Source organism: Pan paniscus, chromosome 20, assembly GCF_029289425.2.
Source record: "Pan paniscus chromosome 20, NHGRI_mPanPan1-v2.0_pri, whole genome shotgun sequence".
In the NCBI taxonomy this organism is placed as follows: domain Eukaryota; kingdom Metazoa; phylum Chordata; class Mammalia; order Primates; family Hominidae; genus Pan; species Pan paniscus.
This window is the reverse complement of record NC_073269.2, coordinates 26,799,681-26,818,232: the sequence shown is the minus strand read 5'-3', so window position 1 is coordinate 26,818,232 and position 18,552 is coordinate 26,799,681. Positions and strand designations below refer to the sequence as shown.

At 39.7% G+C, this 18,552-nt stretch overlaps 1 protein-coding gene across 1 annotated transcript in view; it reads left to right on the top strand.

Moving 5' to 3' along the window:
* The first annotated feature begins 1,283 nt into the window (after positions 1-1,283).
* The window catches only part of LOC100969231 (zinc finger protein 676-like), a 47,099-nt gene continuing 29,830 nt past the window's right edge, over positions 1,284-18,552 (top strand). The window contains 1 exon segment of the mRNA XM_034945645.3: positions 1,284-1,519. Within this exon segment, the coding sequence (XP_034801536.1) occupies positions 1,517-1,519 (3 nt within the window). The 5' untranslated portion in view covers positions 1,284-1,516.

Sequence of the window (18,552 nt, the reverse complement as noted above, 5' to 3'; positions counted from 1 at the left end):
TCAGTGGGAAGGGTAGGAGAGGGGGTGAGGGATGAAAGACTACACATTGGGTAGAGTGCACACTGCTTGGGAGATTGGTGCACCTAAATCTCAGAAAAGATTTAGGAACTTATCCATGTAACCAAATACTACATGTACCCCAAAACTATTGAAATATAATAATTTAAGACAAAAATAAAAACCCCCAAACTCCCATAAGTTTAAGTTTATATGCTTTGGCTTTTTTTTTTTTTTTTGGAAAGAGTCTCACTCTTGTCACCCAGAATGGAGTGCTGTGGCTTGATCAGGGCTCACTGCAGCCACAACCTCCTGGGCTCAGGCAATCCTCCTACTTTAGCCCCCGAATAGCTGGTACTACAGGGTGAGGCTACCATGCTAAATTAGCTGGGTGTGGTGGCGGGCGCCTGTAATCCCAGCTACTCGGGAGGCTGAGGCAGGAGAATCGCTTGAACCCAGAGAGGGAGGTTGCAGTGAGCTGAGATCATGCCATTGCACTCTAGCCTGGCAAGACTCGTCTCGAAAAAAAAGCTTAAGGTTGTTTCAAGTTAAAAAAAAAAAGGCTATTAAAATAAAATAGAAAAAGTTAAATATGAGATTGTAAAATATATATGAAAATCTAGAGTGTTCAAAAATGACAAATTTCATGGATTTATTTATAAGGTTTTACTAACATTAGGTTTAGCTTTTTTGTTGTTTTGTTTTTTGAGATGGCGTTTCACTCTTGTTGCCCAGGCCGCAGTGCAATGGCTTGATCCTGGCTCACTGCAATCTCCACCTCCCGGGTTCAAATGATTCTCCTGCCTCAGCCTCCTGAATAGCTGGGATTACAGGCGCCCACCACCACACCTGACTAATGTTCATATTTTTAGTAGAGAAGGGGTTTCACCATGTCAACCAGTCTGATCTTGAACTTCTGACCTCCGGTGATCCACCCGCCTCGGCCTCCCAAACTGATGGGATTAAAGGCGTAAGCCACTGCACCCGGCCTTTAGTATTGATAATACACTATTACTAAAGTAAAAATTGATTTACTCTTGTACAAAAGTTTTATGTATTATTAACATGACAGTAAAATATATTTGTTCACATTTCAAATACATTTAAAAAGAGAGAATAAAGAAGAGATAGAATTTTCCCATGCTCTGGGGTGGGCCTGGCTCAGCTCAGGGAGGAAGACCTGCCTGAAAAGGCTGCAGCCTACGCTGGCTCTCTTTCTTCATTCAGCCCAGCATCTGATCACATCTTCTGTCACTCAGGGCCTGAAAGGGCGGGGCCTTAAACATTATCCAATCAGGGATGCTGGGCTGGGAATGTCCAATCAGGCAGGCAGCTGGAGGGGACAGGTCGCCTTCCGGGATGTGGTCGGTCCTTTGTCTCTCGCTGCAGCCGGAGGTAAAGGCCTTGTCCTTACTGCTGTGTGTCCTCTGCTCCTAGACTCCCAGCCTCTGTGGCCCTATGACCTGCAGGTATTGGGAGATCCACAACTAAGTCGCCAGGACCCCCTGGAAGCCTAGAAATGGTGAGTGTGCCGGGTCCGACACACTGAGAGAGTGGCCTGGGCTGGTTGGAACCGGCGGGAAGTGGCTGTGGCGGGACTCAGGCCTCCCCGCAGTCAGCTCCACAAGTTCTCCTTGCCTAGCTCGACCTCAGTCCCCTTCAGCCATAAGATGGCGGCTGCGCGGGCCGCCGGGCGTCCTGTCTCTTCCCTGCGCTGTGATTGTGCCCTGGCCTGGAGCCCTCTTGGGGCAGCTCTGCACCTTCAGCGCGGAGTCTCTCCCAGATTGTGCACGGACTGTGGGAGGGTCGTCACAGGAGAATCCTGACTTGAGGTGTGGGTTCATGAATGGGAAGAGCTTTGGTCCGTGAGGCTCCCAGTTCCTGTTTTCTCCCATTAAAAATTTATGGAAGTCGCCGAAAAAATATTAAATAATTTAATCTAAGAGTGATTCCAAAATTGTAGAGCACCCAGCTATGGATTGTAGTTTATGGTCTATTGAAGGGGTTTGATGGAAAGAGTTTTATAAGGTGCATAATGAAGAAAACCACATTCAATAATTGGTTAGGTACAGTTATGTAGTTTCCTGTGTTTTTTTGTTTTTGTTTTTTTTTTTTGAGATGGAGTCTCGCTCTGTCGCCCAGGCTGGAGTGCAGTAGCGGAATCTTGGCTCACTGGAAGCTCCGCCTCCCGGGTTCACGCCATTCTCCTGCCTCAGCCTCCCGAGTAGCTGCGACTGCAGGCGCCCGCCAACACCCCCGGCTAATTTTTTGGTATTTTTTAGTAGAGACGGGGTTTCACCGTGTTAGCCAGGGTAGTCTCGATCTCCTGACCTCATGATCCACCCGCCTCAGCCTCCCAAAGTGCTGGGATTATAGGTGTGAGTCATGGCGCCCAGCCTCATGGTTTCTTAATTTGTAACATGAAGATGGAAATTTCTTGGTTATGTAATCAGAGGTTAATTGGCAGTTTATAGTGTGTTAAGCCTGAATTTTTTTCCCCCAATGTAGTAATTTTAAAAAAATACATTTGAATTAGATTTTTTTTTTTTTTTTTTTGAGACCAAGTCTCACTTTGTCGCCCAGGCTGGAGTGCAATGGCGCCATCTAGGCTAACTGGACTCTCCGCCTCCCAGGTTCAAGCGATTCTCCTGCCTCAGCCTCCCAAGTAGCTGGGATTACAGGCATGTGCCACTTGTATTTTTAATAGGGACGGGGTTTCACCGTGTTGGTCAGGCTGGTCTCGAACTCCTGATTTCAAGTGATCCACCCGCCTCGGCCTCCCAAAGTGCTGGGATTACAGGTGTAAGCCGCCACGCCTGGCCGAATTAGATTTTTTAAAAGTAGAAATTAGGAAATAGAGCCTCCTCAGTCTAACTGCCAGCCACTTAATTATTTTCACACCCCACAGGGAACTGCTGTTTCCTTGCATTTTTCACATGTGTCCCAAGCAGGGCCTCAAGTCTATCTGCCACCCCCTATTTCTCCAGCCTGACTCTGACTTGCAGTAAAATACTTAATTTCCAGTTCCTTCTGACATTCCCAAATGCCAATTTCCCCTCCCTTATTCACATGATCAACTATTTGTCCTTTAGTGTACATTTTGATACCTATTGTAATCATTTTTTGACAAAGCATTTGATGGCACATTTAAAAAGATTTGTTTTCTGTTTGTAAATGTTTTTTTCTTCTAGTTTCCCTAGACACAGATATCTTATCAGAATGTTTTTTTGGGTCAGGGTTTCCCTTTGGAAAAGTTATAGGAAGACGTGTCCTCAGCCACCCTTCAGTTTTTTCCTTGGACCTGAGATTCAGTACTGTCTGGGGAAAAACCAAGATACTGGCCATGGCTGTGTCTGCAAGAGTATCTAGTGAATATCAGCTCCTGGGTCATTTTCTCCCATAAGACAACCAGAGATATGGAGTGTAGCCTCTCATCTCCCATAAGACAACCAGAGGTATGGAGTGTAGCCTCTCATCTCCCATAAGACAACCAGAGGTATGGAGTGTAGCCTCTCATCTCCCATAAGACAACCTGAGGTATGGAGTGTAGCCTCTTATCTTTCGTAAGACAACCTGAGGTATGGAGTGTAGCCTCTCATCTCCTGTAGGACAAACCGAGGTATGGAATGTAGCCTTTCAGAAGAGCAGGTGAATGCCCTGGGGCTGAGAGGCATCTTCTGGTGCCCTGTTTTTTTGGAAAGCTAACCCCTTGAGGTATTAGTATTGTCTTTACCCAACCCAGCTTCCATTTCTTGGAGACACATTGCTGTTCAGACAATCAGATGCCGGTATTGAAGGGGAAACCAAAATAATTTTTGCCCCTGGATTCTCCTAGGGGACAGAAAAATAGTGAAAGAAAAATGGTAAAAAGTTTGTGGAAAAAAATAGCACTCCAAAGACAAAGAAAAAGAAACTGACCCCAGTGAGATGGTGCAAGAACTTGCAAAGTAAAATGTACCTGGGGCACTCACTGGGGCATAGTTCAGAGTCTCCTGAGAGAATGATTATTGAGCACTTAAGTGAACAGGATGGGGTGGCTGAATCTCTCAGTAATTGGATGGCCTGACTTGACACATGAATCAGACATATCTCTACCTTGAAACGTTTAAATGATTTGTTCACTTATTTTGACCTTAGTTTCTTTTTTTCTTCTTTTTTTTTGAGATGGAGTCTCCCTCTGTCGCCCAGGCTGGAGTGCAGTGGCATGATCTCTGCTCACTGTAACCTCCGCCTCCCGGATTAAAGCAATTCTTCTGCCTCAGCCTCCCAAGTAGCTGGGACTACAGGCGTGCACCCACATGCCTGGCTAATTTTTGTATTTTTGGTAGAGATGGAATTTCACCATATTGCCCAGGCTGGTCTCGAACTCTTGACCTTGTGATCCACCCACCTTGGCCTCCCAAAGTGCTGGGATTACAGACGTGAGCCACCGCCCACGGACTTTTTTGTTTTAGACAGTGTTTTCCTCTGTCGCCCAGGCTGGAGTGCAGTGGTGCAATCTCGGCTCACTGCAACCTCTGCATCCCAAGTTCAAGTGATTCTCATGCCTCAGCCTCCCAGGCAGCTGGGACTACAGGTGCCCACCACCACACCTGGCTACTTTTTGTATTTTTAGTAGAGATGGGGGTTCACCATGTTGGCCAGGCTGTTTGAGCTCAAAATTCTGACCTCAAGTAATCTGCCCGCCTTGGCCTCCCAAAGTGCCGGGATTGCAGGTGTGAGCCACTGTGCCCGGCTGACCTCAGTTTTTTAACTGTAAATTGCATCTTATTAGTAGGGCTTGAAAGGTAAGAAAATATTTACAAAGGGCATAAAAAGGTGAGTATCAAAAAATAATATCTAATTATATATTTCATTTGTTGAAAATTCTCATTCACCTTTTTCTTTCTCAGAGTGAATTTAGGAGTTTTCTCAGGTGTGGTTTTCTTTTCTTTTCTTTTTTTTTTTTTTTTGAGACAGAATCTCGCTCTGTCACCCAGGCTGGAGTGCAGTGGTGGGATCTCGGCTCGCTGCAAGCTTCGCCTCCCAGGTTCACACCATTCTCCTGCATCAGCCTCCCAAGTAGCTGGGACTACAGGCACCTGCCACCACACCCAGCTAATTTTTTTGTATTTTTAATAGAGACAGTGTTTCACCATGTTAGCCAGGATGGTCTTGATTTCCTGACCTCATGATCCACCTGCCTCGGCCTCCCAAAGTGCTGAGATTACAGGTGTGAGCCACTGCGCCCTGCCCTCAGGTGTGCTTTTTATAGCTGAGTGATTTCAAACAATTCCATCTAGCTTTTGGAATGTTTGGGAAAAAAAATAAGAACATTTTTTCTTCCGTTTTGGCTATAGAGAATTAATATATTTCCACAAGAAAATGTGGTAGATAATTGGTGAGTTACATAGATTTGTGAAAACATCAGTTTCTTTTTTTGCAGGGTAAATTTGCAAAAGTAAGTATCTTTGTTCTATATCCTGTTATTTTGATTTCTGAGTTTAATGGTAAATTTTATGTGATGAAACTTGGTACCTCCTAGAAGTGTTCCCATATAACTGTTTACCTCATGATTTTTAATACAAAAAATAAAATAATGCTTTATTGTCCAAAAGAAATAAATACATTTGCTTCTCACTGAGGTACAAAAGGTAAGCACCTTAAAATTTTCTTATATGAACACTGTTTTTGAATCATTTTGCTGGATTTTTCAAACACTTAGTTTCAAAAACTAAGTGAATGACTCTGACATGTAATTAAAGCTTGAGCCCAATGACTGCAAGCTAAGGTTAATTTTGACCTAGCAAACGGAGGTTATTAAAGGCCCATTTAGTTCCTTCTGGAAAGCCTTTCCTGCAGATGTCCCGGCCTGCTTACCGCAGCCATGGAAGAAGCCTCTATAGTGAGAGAAGCTACAGAGCCCTGGAAAGCTGGGGCCCCACAGGCAGATGCAGTTAAGGTTAAGATAGAAGGGGTTTGGGAGTGTCTTATTGAAGATAAAATTGTTACTGTTTTGAGGCAGTTTTGAGAGGTTTTAAAATAACCAGCTAGATGTACATTAAAAAAAAAAAAAAAGAATTCCAAAGGAGTATTGCAACAGGAGGAAGTACCAAGTATAAGATCTTTAAGGATTGCAAAGATTAGGTAGAAAAGGCCTTTTTTTCCTAGGGAAAACAAATAAGATTAGAAAGAAGGTGAGGGGAATATTTAAATGAAGGGTGAAATAATCAGATTTTAGATCAGAGAATGTTTTACCCTGAAGTCAGTGTGTTCTTAGGAGTGTTCTTCAGGCACTGAATCTGCAGTAGCATAAAATGAGGTTGTATGGTGGCTCAGACTGAGAGTAGCTCAGAGTTCAGGAGCCTGTGGGAAGAAAATAAGTGAAGTTTGATTAAGAAGTATTTTATGTTGACCACTGAAGGCAAATTCAGCTGATTTTTTTAATGAGAAGAAGAAGAAAATATGCAGAGTGTTTTCCTGGCTGTGTAGTAGGTAAGAAAAGAGAGCACCATCTAACTCACAATGGGAAGGGTGTTTCTTTTCATAAGTGTTCCTGGAGAACACAGAGGATAGAGAATTTTATTAATCCTGGCTGTTTGTTATCTATATGCTTCATCTTTTCCCACCTTTTTTCTTAGTTCTATACTTTTCTTCCATTTGACTTTTTGGGGGTTGTATATTTTATTTGAATCCAGTGAATATAACTACAGTGTTCTGCTGAGTTCTGTGAGTAGCTGTATCAGATTACTGAATTTCAAAAAGGTTATGGGAGTCCCCAATTTTTAAACAGTAGGTCAGAAGCATAGATGAGCCCATGGGGTTTGTGACTGGCATCTGCAGTGAGGACAATGTTGTGGGACTGAGCCCTGAATCAGGGTCTGTGCTGACTCTGGGTGGTGTCAGAATTCAAGTGTTAGACAATGAGTTGCTGTTGGAGAATTGTTGGTGTTCATCAAACTCTGCAGATTTGGTGCCAGAAGAAAGATATCACAGACTCCTGGCCTAGAATGAAACTCCGGGTGTCTGGGAATGGGAAGCTCTGCTCTCCTCTACACAGGCTGTCACACTGCCCCTTGTTCTTTGATTCCAGGTCTCCTCCCAGGGTGACAGAAGACTGAAAACTTAAAGGAGATCTGATGACAAACCCCCTTTTGCCACAGCTGCCAGCAGAGGATTTCCACCCACTCACAAACACCCACTAGACATTGATGTGTCCACACCCCTCTCTGGACAAGGCACCACCCTCAGGAATTTTACCACAGCCATTTTTGATCCTAGTGGTTTTTTTGGCCAAAAACCTACAAAAGTGTCTACAAGTCTCCTGGCATATCCCTGTTTTCAGACACGGAATCTGCAGTAGCATCCTGTTTTCTCCACCAGCCTAGGGTTCTCGACCTAGGTTTCTCCACCAGCCTAGGATTCATAATCTTATCTGGCTGCATGGACCCAGAAATGAATCAGAGTACAGCCCCACCTGGGCCACTATCTATAGCACAAACCAGTCCTTCCACCTGCGTTGCACTCTCTCCAATCGAGGGATTTTTTTCTTTTAACTTTTATTTTTGGTTGGTTCAGGGGTACATGTGCAGGTTTGTTATACAGCTAAAATTGTGTCATGGGAGTTTGGTGTGGAGATTATTTTGTCACTGCAGTACTAATCATAGCACCAAAAATGTACTTTTTCTGACCCTTTTAGTCCTCCCACCCTCAACTAGGCCTCAGTGTCTTTTTTCCCCTCTGTGTTCATGTGTTCTTATTTATCTCTTACTTATAAATAATAACATGTGTTTGGTTTTCTGTTTCTGTATCAGTTTTCTAAGAATAGTGATCTCCAGCTTCATCCATGTTGCTGCAAAGGACATACTCTTTTTTTTTTTTTTTAATGGCCACACAGTATTTCATGATGTCATGATGTTTATGTACCATATTTGTTTGTTTGTTTGTTTTGATATGGAATCTCACTGTATCACACAGGCTGGAGTGCAGTGGCATGATCTCAGTTCACTGCAACCTCCACCTCCCGGGTTCAAGCAGTTCTCCTGCCACAGCCTCCCAAGTAGCTGGGATTACAGGTGTGTGCCACCACACTCAGCTAATTTTTGTATTTTTAGTATAGATGGGGTTTTGCCATGTTGGCCAGGCTGGTCTTGAACTCCTGACTTCAGGTGATCTGCCGCCTTGGCCTCCCAAAGTGCTGGGATTACAGGTGTGAGCCACTGCACCCGGCCCATATTTTGTTTTCATTAGGTTTTTTATTTTTTGTTATTTTTGGAGACAGGATCTCACTTTTTTCCCCAGGCTGCAGTGCAGTGGTGTGATCTTGGCTCGCTGAAACTCACCCACTCTGGCTCAAACAATCCTCTTCTATCTAAGCTTCTCAAGTAGCTAAGACTAAAGGCTTGTGCCACCATGCCTAGCTAATTTTTCTTTTTGTTTTTTTTTTTTAATAGATGGGATTTTGCCATGTTGTCCATGCCGGTCTCAAACTCCTGAGCTCAGGCAATCCACCTGGCTTAGCCCCCAAAGTGCTGGATTACAGACATGTGCCATCATGCCCAACCATACCGTATTTTCTTTATCCAGTCTACCATTGATAGGCATTTAGGTTGATTCCATGTCTTTGCTATTGTGAATAGTACTGCAATGAATGTGATTGTGCATGTGTCTTTATGATAGAATAATTTATATATTTTTAGGTATAAACCCCGTTGTGAGGTTACTGGGTCAAATGGTAATTTTATTTTTAGTTTAGTGAGGAATCACTACACTGCTTTTCACAATGGTTGAATTATAATAATTGCCATTCTCACTGGTTTGAGATGATTTCTTGTTGTGGTTTTCTTTTGCATTTCTCTAATGATTAGTGATGAGCATTTTTTTATATGCTTGTTAGCCACATGTTTGTCTCCTTTTGAAGACAAACATCTTTTTCATGTTTTTTTTTGGTCTTCTTTTAAGTTAGTTTTTTTTTTCTTGTAAACTTGTTTTAGTTCCTTATGGATTCTGGATAGTAAACCTTTGTCAGAAGCATAGTTTGCAAATATTTCCTATTATTTTGTAGGGTGTCTCTTTACTGTGTTGCTAGTTTCCTTTGCTGTGAAAAAAGATCATTAGTTTATTTTGGTCCCATTTGTGAACTTCTGCAATTGCTTTTGATATCTTCATCATGAAATCTTTGACAATTTCTATGTCTAGAATGGCACTTCTTATCTTTCAGAGTTTTTTTTTTTAATAATTTTTAAGATTAACATTTAAGTCTTTCATTTACCTTGAGTTGATTTTTTTATATGGTGTTATAAAAGGGTCCAGTTTCAATCTGCTACATAGTGCTAGCTAGTTATTCTGGCACCATTTATTAAATAGGAAATTCTTCCCACATTCCTGTTGTCACCTTTGTTGAAGATCAGATGGTTTTAGGTGTGTGGCATTATTTCTGGGCTCCCTATTCTGTTGCATTGGCCTATGAGTTTGTTTTTGTACCAGTACCATGTTGCTTTGTTTACTGTAGCACTGTTGTGTAGTTTGAAGTCAGGTAATGTAATGCCTCCAGCTTTCTTGTTTTTGCTTATGATTGCCTTGGCTATTCAGGCTCTTTTTTGGTTCCATGTGAATTTTAAAATAGTTGTTTTTTTAGTTCTGTTAAAAAATATTTTGGTGGTTTGATTGAATTAGCATTACATCTGTAGATTTATTTAAGCAGTATGGCCATTTTTATGATAGTGATCTTTTTTATTCATGAGCATAAAGTGGTTTTCCATTTGTTTGTGTCATCTCTGGCTTCTTTAAGCATTGTTTTGTAATTCTTGTCATAGAGATCTTTTACCTTTCTGGTTATCTGTATTTCTAGATATGTTATTCTTTTCTGTGGCAGTTGTGAATGGGATTGTGTTTTTGATTCGGATTTCGTCTAGATGTTCTTGATATATAGGGTTACTACTAATTTTTATACATTTCTTTTATATCCTGAGACTTTGCTGAAGTTGTTTGTAAGTTTAAAGAGCTTTTCTACTGAGAGTATATGGGTTTCCAGATGGAGAATCATGTTGTTTGCAAATAGGGATAGTTTGACTTCCTCTCTTTTTGTTTGGATGCCTTTTATTTTTATCTTTTGCCTGATTGCTCTGGCTAAGACTGCCAATTTTATGTTGAATATAGGAGTGTTGAGAGAAGGCATCCTTGTCTTGTGCCAGTTTTCAAGAAGGAATGCTTCCAGGTTTTGTCCATTCAGTATTTTGGCTGTGGATTTGTCATAGATAACTTACTATTTTGACGTATATACCATCAGTGCCTAGTTTGTTGAGGGTTTTTAACATGAAAAATGTTAAATTTTATTGAAAGCTTTTTGTGCATCTATTGAGATAATCTTGTGATTTCTGTCTTTAATTCTGTTTATGTGATGAATCACATTTATTGATTCGTGTATGTTGAACAAACCTTGAATCCCCAAAATAAACCATAGTTGATCATAGTGGGTTAGCTTTTTGATATGCTGCTGGATTTGGTTTGCTAGTAGTTTGTTGAAGATTTCTTTTTTTTTTTTGAGATGGAGTCTCACTGTGTCATCCAGGCTGGAGTGCAGTGGTGCAATCTTGGTTCACTGCAACCTCTGACTCCCAGGTTCAAGTGATTCTCCTGCCTCAGCCTCTCAAGTAGCTGGGATTACAGGTGTGTGCTACCATGCCCAGCTAATTTTTTCGTGTTTTGAGAAGAGACGGGGTTTCATCATGTTGGCCAGGCTGGTCTTGAACTCCTGACCTCAGGGAATCAACCCACCTTGGCCTCCCAAAGTGCTGCGATTACAGGCATCAGCCACCGGGCCCAGCTGTTTGTTGAAGATTTTTGCATCAATTTTCAAGGATATTGGCCTGAAGTTGCCTTTTTCTGTTTTATCTCTGTTAGGTTTTGGTATCAGAATGATGCTGTTCTTACATAATGAGTTGGGGAGGAGTTTCTTCTTTTTAATCTTTTGAAATTGTTCTGGTAGAAATAATATCAGCTTCTATTTGTACATCTGGTAGAATTCAGCTGTGAGTATGTTTGGTCCTGAGCTTCATTTAGTTGGTAGGCTACTTATTACTAATTCAATTTTTTGAGCTTATCTATCTATTTAGGGCTTTGATTTTGTGTGTGTGTGTGTGTGTTGAGTTTTGGGAGGATGTATTTGTTCAATAATTTTTTTATTCTAGTTTTTTTTTTTTATGTGCATAGCAGACTTGAGTATATTTTTGTGGGGTCAGTGGTAATGTCTCTTTTTGTCATTTCTAATTGTGTTTATTTGTATCTTCATTAATCTAGCTCATAGTTTGTTTACTTTTTTTAAATAGATTTAATGCCTGGATTTCTTGATATTTTGTAGTTTTTCATGTCTAAATCTCCTTCAGTTCAGATCTGATTTTGGTTATTTCTTGTCTTTTGCTAGCTTAGGGGCTGATTTGCTTTTGTTGCTCTCAGTCTTTTATTTATGATGTCAGGTTGTTAAACTGAGATCTTTCTAACTTTTTGATCTGAGGATTTAATGATATAAATTTTTCTTTTAACACTGCCTTAGCTGTATTGCAGAGATTCTGGTGTGTTGTATTTTTGTTCTTATTTGTTTCAAAACACTTCTTGGTTTCTGCCTTAATTTCATTATTTACCAAAAAAGTTATTCAAGTGTAGGCCATTTAATTTTTATTTAATTGTATAGTTTCCAGTTGTTTTATTGGTATTGAATTGTGTTTCTCTTAAGCTGTAAACTGTGTGTGTGCCTTGTATCGTTTTGGAATTTTTGAATTTGCTGAGAATTGTTTTATTTCTGATTGTGTGGTCAATTTTAGAGTATGTGCCATGTGGTGATGAGAAGAGTTCTGTAGATGTCTATTAGGACTATTTATATGGTCAGGTGTTGAGTTCAGGTCCTAATATTGTTGTTAATTTTCTTCAGTGATCTCTCCATTAGTGCCTGTGAGATGTAGTCCCCGATTATTACTGTCAGATTCTAAGTCTCTTCATAGGTCTCTAAGAATTTGCTTTATTCATGTGAACCCATGGTTTTTTTTATAACAATTTTCTCTCTTCTGCTTTTCCCCCCATAAACATTCTTTTAAGTGCACACAGTGTGCAAAATTCAGATGTCCAAGAGTTCAAGAACTTGTCCAGAGACCTGGCTTTTGTAAGAGAAAATATAAATGAGAAATAAGAGGCTTTATTCTCATATGTGAAAATAAGGGTGGATAACTTGCTGATTTTTAAAAAAAGGTTTAGATTATATGTATATATTTCTTCTGCTTTTTGAAATATATGTAAATTTTATTAGAAATGAAACAAACCTTTTGTCATTCTTTTGACTCAGAATTGTCTTTATCTGGGACCTGAGATTCATTGCTTTCCTTTTTTCTTGGCAAAAGATTATATATATTTTTATCTTTAGTCTTTAAAGTAGACACAGATTTGTTGAGAGTAAAATTTATTTCAAGAGCCTAATAAAATTAAGCACAAAGATCAGATTAATTTAGCAATACAGAATAATAAAGACTAAAAGATCCTGAGTAAGTTCTTTGGCAGAAACCCGATTATCCAAGGTGATTATTTGCAGGCTGAAATACTTACACTGCGAAAGCCAGAAGAGTTCAGTGTATAAACTGAACAGTGGAGTCTGTTGTGCTTGAGTTGCTTCAGTACAGTTAGTATAGTTATGTGTAGTGTTTGCAGACAACCTGCATTCATGTAAATTAAACAGTATTTTCTAGAATAGTATAAATTTAAGGCCACAATATTTACTTTGATTGAATTCCTTATTTTAATATTGTTATTCATACTTTTGAAATATAGTGTTTCAACTGAATTATAGTTCAGATAATTTTAAAAAATCTTACATACATTATGAGTAGTACATAAAATTATTCATACTTATATATTCATATCTGCTATCCCAAAAATTTTACCATTAAATTGTTACAGTAGATGTTAGTCTGACATGCTTATTAATTTATCCAATAGGAAAAATTATAGGTAGGCATAATTTTAGTGTCATATATTTTACCAAATTAGTATGCTGCTATTACAGGATAAATAAAGACAGGTGATATGGCTACTCAAAAACTGTAATAGCTCTCCAGTTAGGTATGTTGCAAGCTCTAATATATTCTAGTATATTAACACAGTCAGATTTCAATTTTTTATAAAAAAGTGCTGGTGGAAGTTGTCAGATATATTCCAGTGTAGATCTCACATTCAATGGTTAGGAAATAAGAGAGCAGCAGAGATGGAAGATAAATCTTTTAAAATTCTGCTGAGAGCTGGGCGCTGTGGCTTATGCCTGTAATCTCAACACTTTGGGAGGCCAAGGTGGGTGGATCACCTGAGGTCAGGAGTTTGAGACCAGCCCGGACAACATGGTGAAACCTCGTTTCTACCAAAAATACAGAATTAGCCAGGTGTGGTGGTGCGTGTCTATAGTCCCAGCTATTTGGGAGGCTGAGACAGGAGAATCGCTTGAGCCCAGGAGGCAGAGGTTGCAGTGAGCCAAGGTCATGCCATTGCACTCCAGCCTGGGCAACAAGAATGAAACTCCATCTCAAAAAAAAAAAATTGTGCTGAGAATATACCCCCTTTATTCAATAATGCTCATGTTTCTCTTGCTGAGAGTAGCTATGCACTTTGGGTGTTTGGAGAGAAATTCTTCTTAGGGAAATATTTTCTGGCTGACTTGATCAATCTTATATCTAATCTCAGTTTTTTCTTAAGACATTTTTAACTTTTTTCTCTCAATATAATCTTTCTCAGAATAAGAGCTGTTTTTCTCTCTAATGCATTGTGTATCTGTTTCAGAAGCCCTATTAGTATTCCATGGTGTCTGTGAAAGACGTGGGCTGTCACAGTGAGAACTCTCAGAGCTATCTCTATCTGGACTCATGCTAAAATCCAGCAGTATTTTTTTCATGTCACCATTATAAATAAAAACTGAGGCTGAAACACTGCTCCCTTTTCTATTATTGTGAAGGTGCAATTCTACCCAGGAGGTCTGCAGACTTTCCTCGTGCTGCTCAGGCTTCACTGTCTGATGTGCCACTGGAGTGCTGCTGTGGCAATTGGGGTTCACCTAAGATGTGAGTTTCCAGCTGTGAGCCCTGTGCTGTGGGCTGTGCCTCAGTGGCAGATGGTGGGGTCAAGAGAGTACACTAGCCACCAAGAGAGGGAAAGCAGGAGTGTTCTAGCCCAGTGCTCAGGGAGTAGAGAGCTATTGCTTTAAAATGTAAATAGCCAAAAAGATAGCACCCAAATCAACACTTTTTGTAGAAGAGTCAAAGCCTACCTTCAGCAGGCCCTGGGGTTCAAGTTGCAAAACTACCTCTAGTCATGAAGATGTGAAAACTTTACTTTGTCATTGATTATAACCAGTTAGTATACAGGGATGGCCTTCCCAACTACCAGATGAATTCAGGATGAACTATGTATGACATGGTGCTGTAAATTCTACTTGTAGATGAATTATGGTGACTGTCTTTCTGTCTTTGCAATCTCTTGAGCAAATTGACTGTAATGCATGTCACATTCACATGTAATTGTGTAATAAAACAGTTTTCTTTCTGTTCTGTTATTATTTAATTCCTCTGGGGCTGAAGAAAATTTTGCTTCTAACTGTATTTTCCAAACCTTGTCTAGAATTACCAGACATAATATAAACACATAGGGTACCAACTAAGCTTTACTATAGATGAGCCTTTTCCACTCAGGCTTCCAGTCCATTCACAATTGTGCTGCGAAGTGCATGCTGTACCCTAAATATGCAGGTGGAATTGTGTCTCTGCCTACTTGGTATCTATCTTCCTCTGCAGTCACTTTTAGAGAGGCTAGAACAGATTTCTACAAACTTTATAGGTCAGATATTAACCGTTTTACCTCTTTCAATGACTTGTGTCTTCAGACCTGAAACTGATTCAGTGACCATGGGGCACAGAAACCCAATCAGAGTAAAATATGTGCATTGAGTAGACCTGTAGACGTGAGAATCCAATTCTCCCTCCCTCCTCATGCTATAATGCCCACAAATATTCAGATACCACCTGCTGCTACTTTACCCATGCAGGACCTGAATTTGCAGCTCCAAATTCTAAATCTAGGTCTTGAGAATTGAAAAGAAAAAAAAAAAGTTTTTATCTGAGGAATGCAAGTCCTTTTAGTTATCAAAGTCAGAGAGCCATTAAAGTGAGCACAGTTATGTTTTTCTCCCTTTTCTTCAGCTATGTATTTATCTCTTGAAACTGTTCACTATTGCCACAAGTAGCTTTAAATTAGACCAATAATTCCACTCTGGACACTAAATTCCATACCCTTAACCTTGATGTATATGCAATCAATTATTAAAATTATTTCTTTACATAAGTAAAATTTCTCACAACCAATTTCGTATCAGCTCATTCACTGTACCTCTTTTTTTTTTTTTTTTTGCCTTTACAAATCCACTTGTAAGTGCTGCTAATGAAAGCGTAGATTCCAGGCAACTTGAATATTTTGTCTCAAGTTAAAATCCTTAAGCTTGACCCAAATAAACTGTCTGCTTATGTTCATGTTGTGTCAGCTTTTTTCAGGTAAAATATTATTTAGAATGTTCTAGAGCAGCCTCTATGAGGGGATCTCTCCTTTCATTTCACTTTACTTGCTGTAACACCCAAAAATGCAGAGCGAGGTTGATTTCACCTAGAATTTGCAAATAAGACCTGGCCTCTGCCTGGAATTTACAAGGCAAAGCCAGACTTTGGATTGAGAATTTACAGAAAACCAACAGGAGGCATTTTCTGCATTGTGAGATATCAACATAGACATTTTAATTTCCTTTTTTGAGAGTGTGGCTTTTTGACCTTTCACATCTTCATTAACCTGCCCCAGTTATGTGAGAGGCTCCAGGAGTAAATAGAATCTGATGGCAGAATCTGTAAGTGTAAACAAGCATCTTAAGGCCACAAAGTATCCAGAGCCACACCACAACTATACCTACTTGTAAAATGTGATACTGGAGTAGAGTATTCTTGTCCTTCTACTTACGCAACAGCTAGCAAATCAGGACAGGCAACCCAGATTCTGGAGTTCAGCCAAAGTAGTTCCATTTTTTATTTAGAATCATCCTGAGTCTTCTCTGCCTGTCTTATCATTGGACCATCAGCCCAGGTTCACTGGGGACCCTCTCACAATCACCTACGAATCTCTGAGACATTTGAAAATGTCCAGAACAGATCCCTGGTACTTGAGTAAAAAATCAGGAGGTCTGGAGGCTCAAAGAGATAAACTAATTGCTTCAATTTCATATAGTCATAAAAAAAAATAGATGAAGCAGGCTGGGTGCAGTGTCTCATACCTGTAATCCCAGTACTTTGGGAAGCCAAGACGGTGGATCACCTGAGGTCAGGAGTTCGAGACCAGCCTGGCCAACATGGTGAAATAGGGATTTCACCATATTGAATAATGTGTTGAATAAACCAACATATTTTAGCCAGGTGTGGTGGCTCATGCCTGTAGTCCTGGCTACTTGGGAGGCTGAGGCAGGAGAATCTCTTTAACCTGTTAGGTGGAGACTACAGTGAGCCGAGATCACACCATTGCACTCCAGCCTCCGCAACAAAGTGAGACTCAGTCTCAAAAAAAAAAAAAAAAAAAAAAATTGATGAAGCAGTCATGATTCCTACCATCCTGGAAGTTTTAGTCTAAACTAACAACTGGAAAAATGGTTGAATTATGCATCATATGGTGGGTACAATAAATAGATGTGCAAAAAGCAACTTGGGCTTTATTTGAGCCACTCTTTATATTGTGGTTTCTGATGTCTACACCTGAACTTATAATCGGAAGAGTTGTTATTATTATTTGTAGTTCTTTTACCCTGCTAAGAATACTTATTTTTCTTCTAAAAAAACTATTATAGAAAACCTTAAAGGATTTTTTTTTTAAATTTCTTATTAGTATGTAATATAAAATTTACAGGGCAGTGGCTAAAAAAGATTAAAATTATACAAACTCAGATTTAAGTGTACTTAAGTAAGATTAAAAAAAAAAAGAACTTACAATACCCCCCAGTGCCATAGAGAACAGAATTGTACATTGGCTCTACACTCTGCCCCAGCCCTGTTCATATTCACCCTTTTTGGAGGCCTTATTTATGTCTGGCCCTACCCTGGAGTCTTGCCTCAAAGAACTGATTCGAAGAGATCAGAGTTTTGGGTCATGAATACTGTTGCCTTTTCAGAGCTGGTGTTCAACATTTTCTGAGACTTAAAAGCAGATAAATGGGAAATATAAAGTATGTATTATAGAATCTTACTTTACAAATTTTTTATTAAAACCAGTGCTTGCAGAGACATTATTTAGCAACTTGTTTTCTGTTCCTGCAGGTGATTTCTGTTTTCTGTTCTGTTTTCTATTCTTTGCGGTTGATTCACAAGTCACAAGAAAGTAAATATAGACACAATAAAAATTTATCTAAATTTTATTAAGCTCTTTCCATCTGTATCCCTTTCATCTGTCTATAGTTAGCTTTTATTCTATGCATTTTTTGAAAAATCAATGACAGATAAACAAATAGAAATAAAAATGCTGGGTCCTTTAAAGCCTTGGAATTATTGAACACTTAGTATCAACTGAAAGGGTGTTATTAGGATTAAATCACATAATGTGCTATCACAGTACTCTAACATCCTATTGAGCACATAGTACCTGCTTAATAAACATTGCATTAGTACATGCGCACACGTTGTTTTCCAAATGCTGACTTACTCAGAAATTGCTGCTTTCTGTTTTCTCTGTAAATTTTAAAGAGTCAGCAAATAATATAATACTTCAGGATGAAGAATGATTGTTTTCATTTCTACCAGAAGTATCTGTGTTCTGCCTCATTTCTCTAACTAATGCTAACAATAAGCCCAGTGGGAGCAACATCATTATTGACAGCGCACTTGTTTAAATGACCCATTTATGGACCCTTTCCATACCTGCAGAATTACATTTCATAGAGTGGGGCCAAAATTACCAAGTCATTTATAAGCTCGTTAGAGCTTGAGAGGAAATGCTTAGTTAAGGGGTTATCAGCCCAGGCTTCTAATTAGTATCACCTGGCCATTTTGCAGAACTCTCTTTACTTGTGCCCTTTCCATGGATTCTGTTTATTGTTCTTGGTGGAAGCATCCATGTTGTTTTAATTAAGTGGCTCATGTGACTCTAAGGTGAGGCCAGAATCAAGTATGAGGAATTCAAAATACATTCATGAGAGTTAAGTTCCATCTTTGCATTAAAGGGTGGTCCAAGAACCTGTTCTGTTTGGATTTGGTAGGGACAGTACACCGTGGCCCATATTTACATTACTGTGGCAGAAATTGCTGGTGCCTGTGTCAGGGGATGGCTCCTGAGGACAAAATAAAGAAAAGCATATTTTTATCTCTGTGGAGCTACTCATTGTTTCTTCATCTCTTCTGCTATAAAGGACAGAAATGGATGGAGTTTTTCTGTCTTGGTTCTTCTGCCTGTGGATGTGGTGACAGCAGGTAGACCTGTGGTGCTGACACTTTTAAAGGCATATTCTCAAGATGCAGGTGTAATTTGTCTAGA